Below are 7,008 nucleotides of genomic sequence, written 5' to 3' on the forward strand. Positions count from 1 at the left end.
TTTCTGGTATAGGTGAGAAAAATGGGTCTCAAACCTTATTTTGTTGAAAGCGGATTTAGACTAGTGCATGATATTTTGTATCAATTAGGAGTTTGGTGGGACTTCTAGCCAAGAAGTCATACCTGTATTGTACAAACTACCGATCTGGTTAGTAGTCGGCACATTACTGGATTTTCAAAATGCGTAACTAGAACTAGAACTACTCGCTTTTCAAAAATCATCATCATCATCATTGGTTTATTAGCAATTTTATCAGTTGAATGCACCACAAAAAATGCGATACAATGAAAAGAAAAGAAGATGTCGAAGCGACTAGGAGTTGTCTATGGAATCAAACACCCACCTTGGGCTAGGCGATGTAAAGAGGAGGCATGCACACTGAATGAATGAAAGTAAGAAGGATAGTATAGAAAAAGGAAGCGACAAGAAATAGGGCAGCATGTCATGGGAAGCGAGATCGATAGGTCAGTCGTGGTCCGGTAATCTTGAGGATGGACTGTATTTATTTAGTAGTAATTGCTTGTATTTCGACTTGAATGTGGACATGCTCGTCGACTGCCGGATGGCCAGCGGGATACTGTTCCACACACCAGGTCCGGCGTATTTGATAGAGCGATGATCTTTTCGGTCGATCATATGATATTTGGACGACGTGGACGCGCGTGTGTTGTACTTGTGCGCTTTTGATTCCGAGGTAAAGAAGTCATTGAAATATTCGGGGCAACGACCGCAGTGAAACTGATACATAAACTTGGCGATTTCTAGTTTCCGCATACCTTCTATGTTTAGGACGCCAAATCTCTTCAGCAGCGACTTATTGGATGGGCAGCCAGGCCCCTTTGGGGCCCTAGCTATGATTCGGAGAACTTTATGCTGTAATTTCTGCAGTGGATTGAGTGCAGTTTTACTGGCAGCCCCAGAGCAGCCCAAATTGCAACCAGAGCTAGAACTATAGCCTACTCTTTCTTTTTATAACTGGCACCCTTAGAACTATTCATTTTTCAAAACCCTACAAATAGAACTACTCACTCTTTAAAATCCGTAACTGGAACTAGAAATACTCACTTTTCGAAACTAGCAACTAGAACTACTCACTTTTGAAAATCCATAACTAGAATTACCAAAAGTCAGTAGTTAGTTGACAAGTCTAGTTGACGGACAACTAATCGTGCATGGGTACATGCTGTAATACAATGATATACAAGCCTCTTATGTTGACGAACTTGCGCGTATGATAAGTTTACCAGCGAGTCCGGCAGTGCCGTCGATTAGCGTGTCCCTGATCTCTCGTGAACAAAAAATACGCATTGCGTTAAACGAAACCTTGGCGACGTTTTTCGCAAATCAAAATGTCCAAGTCTGTTGTGGAATTTGTTCTGTCATGGCACCGATTTCAGGTGAATCCGAACTTTATTTTCTTTTGATATCTCGAGCCTAACTCAACGCACATCTTTTGATCGTTACGATTTAATATTTGCTGAATTCAATTACGCATGTTGAAGTCTGTTAGTTGAGATTGGATGTCGCGATGTCACTAGTGGACCAGAAAGACATGGCAATCGCTAGTCAGTAAATCACCAATTCAGTATACACCTAAAGGTACCGTCTCTACTCGGCACCATGAAGGGATAAGAGCCAAAGCATACGAGGCTTGATGTAGGTGTAGACGCGATTGTCCAGGCCAGCGATGATATCATGCACACCGAGCCTGTACTACGCGGATTGCTCAGGCCAGCGGTGATATTTGCGCACCAAGCCTGTAACAGATGCGATTGTTCAATGTTCGTGCCAGCGTTAATATCGTGGGCACCGAGCCTGTTCGACGCAATTGTTCACGCATGCGAAGAAATTGTGAACACGAGACCTATTGCAGCAGATACTGCTCAGGCCAGCGGTTATATCGCGCGCACCAGGCCTGTTCTACGCGATGAATCAGGCCAGTGACAATAGCGGAGGTATATGAAAAAAATCTCAGCAGGCTATCGTGTGCTGTTGTGCAGTGTGCACCGTCGATTCTCGCTAACTGGCAACGCGCTTCTCGCTAATTGATAGCACGCAACACTGCTAACACGACGTACCCATTTACAACTGATTATTGTCGATAGAATGGGGATTGCGAAAAGACAGGGTTTCGAGTTTCAAAATGGGGGTTCGACCACCAAAGCCCCCTCTGGCTACGCGACTGGTGTCAAATGCTACAAAATATACAGACTGCAAAGAAGAGGGTCTTCGTCACTTTTGTCAACGCAATCTTCGTCGCCGTCACACTTCCAATTGGACATGATACAATGGCCGCTATTGCAAGCGAAATACGATTCGTCTTCACACACAGTCGGAGCCTCGTAGTTCTCAATATCTGCGAAAAATGCATCGAAATTCACAAGATGGTACATACACGTCAGAAATTAGCGTAATATTTTAAAATCCAAACCCATTTCTGGATATTTTTGATTCAAAGACAATCCCACATCTAAATCCATGATTAATTTTCGAATCTGTCTAAATCTGAGTGCCTACAAGTCTTCCAAAATAACAATATAAAGTGTTTAATAAAGGCAATGACCTAATCAGTGTTGGGATCAAGTCATTGCCTTCGAGTCACGAGTCATTTCGAGTCATTGCACATTTTGACTCGAGTCAAGTCAAGTCAATCGATTTCCCAAGGTGACTCGAGTCAAGTCAAGTCACTCGATTTTGGAGGTGACTCGAGTCAAGTCGAGTCAAGTCACATTTCAAGTCAAGTTGCCTTTTCGAATGCCAACGCCATTGCATTTTGTTAGCTGTCTGAAATACAGATTTACTGGTCATTGATTTTGAACCGATGAACGAATATGAAGTTAAATATACACGTAAGACGGCGCTGTATTGCTTACATATACGTAGAAATGCTAAACTACGCAATTATAATGGCATAGCCTCAGTTTATAGTTACCAGCCAATATAGAGAATACAGAAACGAATTGATAAGATGCATTACATTACCCATTTACAAATGGATATGATACAATTCGAGCCTGCGCCAATGGTCGAGGACTATATAAACTATCTACGAATTTAATTTCAATAAACAGGTTTGGTTCAGATACAGAGAACAGTAATAGATATTTTTCTATTAAAATACTTTACTATACTAGTTTACGACAGCATAAGCTGTCCGCTTCGACCACTTCGTAAGCAGTCAATTTATTTGTGAGAGAACAATAGTAGCTCAGTAAAACGCGCGATCATTGAATGATTGGTCGCTCCCACGGGTTACACCAGCGTTTCGCGAACAAACCGATTGCAAGATACTGTGATTTTTATGGACATCGATTGCTTGATGACTTGAAATTGACTCGTGAATTTTGCTTCGAGTCACGAGTCAATCCGCATTTCTGATACGCCGAGTCAAGTCAAGTCAAGTCATTTTAACAAAGTGACTCGAGTCAAGTCAAGTCATACGAAAAAGGTGACTCGAGTCTGACTCGAGTCAAGTCATGACTCGAGTCATCCCAACACTGCTAATATATGCACTGACGCCCCTTTTTGACAAATACCAGATTTTGAACCAACGAGGAGACACCTCTGAATTCGAAGTATTAGCTAACAGCTATCTTCTAACCAAATTGAGTAAAAATGTGTGTAAAGTCACGGTGTGATAAGTATTTCCATATAATACGCCTTGTAGATTTAATCAACAAAGCTTTGAAACACAGTTGTGTACAACGGTAAAGAATACACCCACACTATCATAGTTCAGTAAATGCATATTCTGTATAATGTTTAACTCCTACAGAAGCATTGTATTTCGTGGCAGTTCAAAAGTAGTCCTACCCAAGAGAATGGCTGATACATCTCTATCGTTTGTAATGATTTGTAATTATTTTGATCACGATTGCTTGAGCATGAAACTATTTCAAAATTTGCTGCAGTCTACTTGGGGCGGCACTTTCAACGAAAGCCAGGGGCGGCAGCATATGGTCCTGGGCCACTGGCCCTAGTGCCATTAAATCCTATCAATGTTACCGAGAGGCAAGATCACATTTAATGCATCAATCAAAGTGGAGAGAATTACAGTACCAATATATTTGACCTGGTAGGAAATTGATCTGCGCCAATGAATGAAATCCACATAAACGTGAAATGAGAGCAATAAACATCTGAACCATTATTGACTGAATAAATAGGTAAATACAAAATGTATTTTATGTCAAGAACAAATATATCACAAGCCAGATTGGAGCTGTGAAATGCAACACGTTACTTGCTGAATATTTCCAAGTATATTTAAAAGATGATAACAGAAAATGCCATTGTCGTGCATTACGTCAGTATAGTCACGTCTAGTTATCATTTCTAGTGTTTACTAATTGGCGCCTTTGCGTTGCTCAGTTTTCTGTTTGGTGACTTATTTTGTTATGTGAATAAAGACACAACAACCATAACAGCAACGCTTCAACAAAAACGACATCTCCACTGGTCACACGAGCTCTGTGCAGTGGCGTAGCAGCCACTTGGCGGTTCTGGCTCTGCGCCAGGGGCGGCAGGCTCTAGGGGGCGGCAAAATGAGGCTGCACAGTGCACAGTGTACACTGTACACAGCCGGCTAAAAGCAGCGTAATTGGTAGTCCTATAGCTGGCGTCCCGTGAGCTAAAATGTAATCAAACTGCTCTCAATCGAAAGCTAGTGTCGCGCTGATTCCGAATATGTTAACATAGCAATGGAACCATTCCAAAATAGCCGTCAATAAGGCCGATTGTTCCTAACAATCGTAGTGCCGCAACACGATGACCAATTGACCATGATGATGGAAATTATATCGAGCGATTATTCGGAACAATGCCGATTTTCTGACCAACCTTTAAATTGTATTTCCGGAATCAGGACAACAATAGCTTTCTATTAAGATCAGTACTGTTACATTTGAGCGCTCGGAGAGCCTGGCCAACTATAGGATGGCCAATTGGCCATGGCCATATGACCAAATATGCTGCTCTTAGTTGTCTCAGCAGGAGGCTTGTCCGGGAATTCAAGTGTGACAACTAAGTTGCCCATCTATCCATAGGTTAGTGATCTATACTCTGGGTCACGATTTGTACAGAGCTAAGACCGAGATAGCTGTGAAGTAAACGGGTCCTAGGAACTGTTTAAGTTGGTAATAATTGTGCAATTTACAGATTGACAAAAATACATTCGTTCGCTATTTCTTGTCTTTAATATTTTTGGCCTTATTAACGTTGGGACGGTGAGACTGAGACGCGTTATATTATAGCCTATGTAATAATTTTCATTGAAAAGATTGCTTGAACATGAATCTATGTCGAAATTTGCTGCGGTCTACTTAGGGGGGCGGCATTTCAAGCGAGAGCCAGGGGCGGCCGCACATGCTGCTACGCCAGTGGCTCTGTGTGCCAATATTCACAACCATCAACCAACACATTCGAACTAATTACCGAGCAATCAATCAGTCGCACGGGCTACGATCAGCGTCCGAGGTAACAGTCGGTACACAAAATCTACACAAAGCCACGATGAACTTATTGTAATCTTGGATATTAAACATATCATCAATATAACATTGATAAAATACTAAACTGACCAATAACGATTAAACGAAAACCAGCGATTATTCTAAATTTCGTGCCGATGACGATATATTTGGCGATACGACTGTTGATATACAAATACAATGTTCTTTCCAATTCTCTACTAGTCGCCGACGATTACTCCTGCCGAGTGTCAGCAGAAAGTGTTGGGGTTTAGTTCAATATGAATATATGATGCAAATACCAGATGCCATAATATAGGTTATGCATTATTGAATACTTTTACAATGACAGTCTGCACTAGTTCAGCTTCATAAAAAAGTCAGTGCTACTTACCAGTGGGAGGTACTGCCCATATTCCGCCATAAACGAGCAAAGTAAGGGCTGTCGATAAAACACTCGTCCTTGTGTTAAATCCAAAACAATGGTTGTCCATAAAATCTCCCATTCAGATAAAAATGGGACTTGATTCCTTGCAGTCATAAAACGGCTCCGAGGAGGAATTTGATCGACAGGTTATTGGTAAACAACAGTGTCGTAATCCAGCAGGCAGTAGGAAGTTATTCCATTTCCAGTGACGAAACAATCATTGGCTGCATTCCAGTTAAAACAATGAGTTACAAATGTAAGCTGGAGTTCAATGCAAGATTAACGCCTGTTACTACAACACAATTCCATGCAAAAGCCAGTAACATTTCATAACGAACTCATCCGAGCTGGAAAGATGCTAAAACATTTCCGGCCCGGTTTTTACTTACATTTCAGTTATAACACACAGAAACAAGAAAGCGACATCCTCTAGTTGTGTTGATTCCAATATGCAACATTCAAAGCCTTAGAAAAACCATGTTGATTAGCAAAACTCATGGTATAATTCGCTATACTTAATACAAACATTGACACAAGCAGCTAGTAACACAACTCTTCACAACACTGACGTATTTTTAAACCAGTAAAACTACAATTAGTTTATAATTATTATTGTCCATCGGCAATGTCTCTGCCAATTACCAGGGCTAGGCAAAATCCAGTACCTGAGTGATTCGATTCTGAATCACGTATTATGTAAGGTTCACAGTCGCGTTCCATGTGCGAACCTCAGAAATTTGGGGGTACACGTTCAAAAACGAACCTTGGTAGGCTCATCACTGTGAATCTGTTTGATATATTACAACTTTTCAAGTGATTATAACTTCTCTGGTTGAAATTCTTTGCATTTCGACTTCGGACCACTCTATACATGGTGCAGGCTGCTTAAAAACGCAACACTTAACGAACATGCACCTCCAACAATCACAAAAATTCTACTTGCTTTGTTACAAAAGATTGCTCGAAATATTCATCTTTCCGTTTGTATATATTTAGTGACTCTTTCTGCTGTGAGCTTGACCTGCAATCACACAACAACAAGAACTAAATTCAATGCATTCACAAGACAGGGGATAGGCATGTTACTAAATTGGCATGGTTGAATACGTGAAT

The 7,008-nt window shown here is 41.1% G+C and overlaps 2 protein-coding genes across 2 annotated transcripts in view; one reads left to right on the plus strand and one right to left on the minus strand.

Annotated features, from left to right (window-relative positions):
* Positions 1-7,008, plus strand: part of LOC145435525 (uncharacterized) — a 349,573-nt gene that overhangs the window by 146,933 nt on the left and 195,632 nt on the right. The window lies entirely within an intron of this gene.
* LOC145435545 (very low-density lipoprotein receptor-like) lies at positions 974-6,929 on the minus strand. Its single transcript, XM_080312813.1, has 2 exons — positions 5,863-6,929; positions 974-2,356 (listed from the first exon to the last, which is right to left on the minus strand). The coding sequence occupies exons 1-2, from the start codon at positions 5,972-5,974 to the stop codon at positions 2,196-2,198; spliced, it is 273 nt and encodes a 90-aa protein (XP_080168939.1). The 5' UTR covers positions 5,975-6,929; the 3' UTR covers positions 974-2,195.

This window comes from Botryllus schlosseri, chromosome 1, assembly GCF_051294905.1.
Source record: "Botryllus schlosseri isolate E-star chromosome 1, Bs_hap1, whole genome shotgun sequence".
NCBI classification, from domain to species: Eukaryota; Metazoa; Chordata; class Ascidiacea; order Stolidobranchia; family Styelidae; genus Botryllus; species Botryllus schlosseri.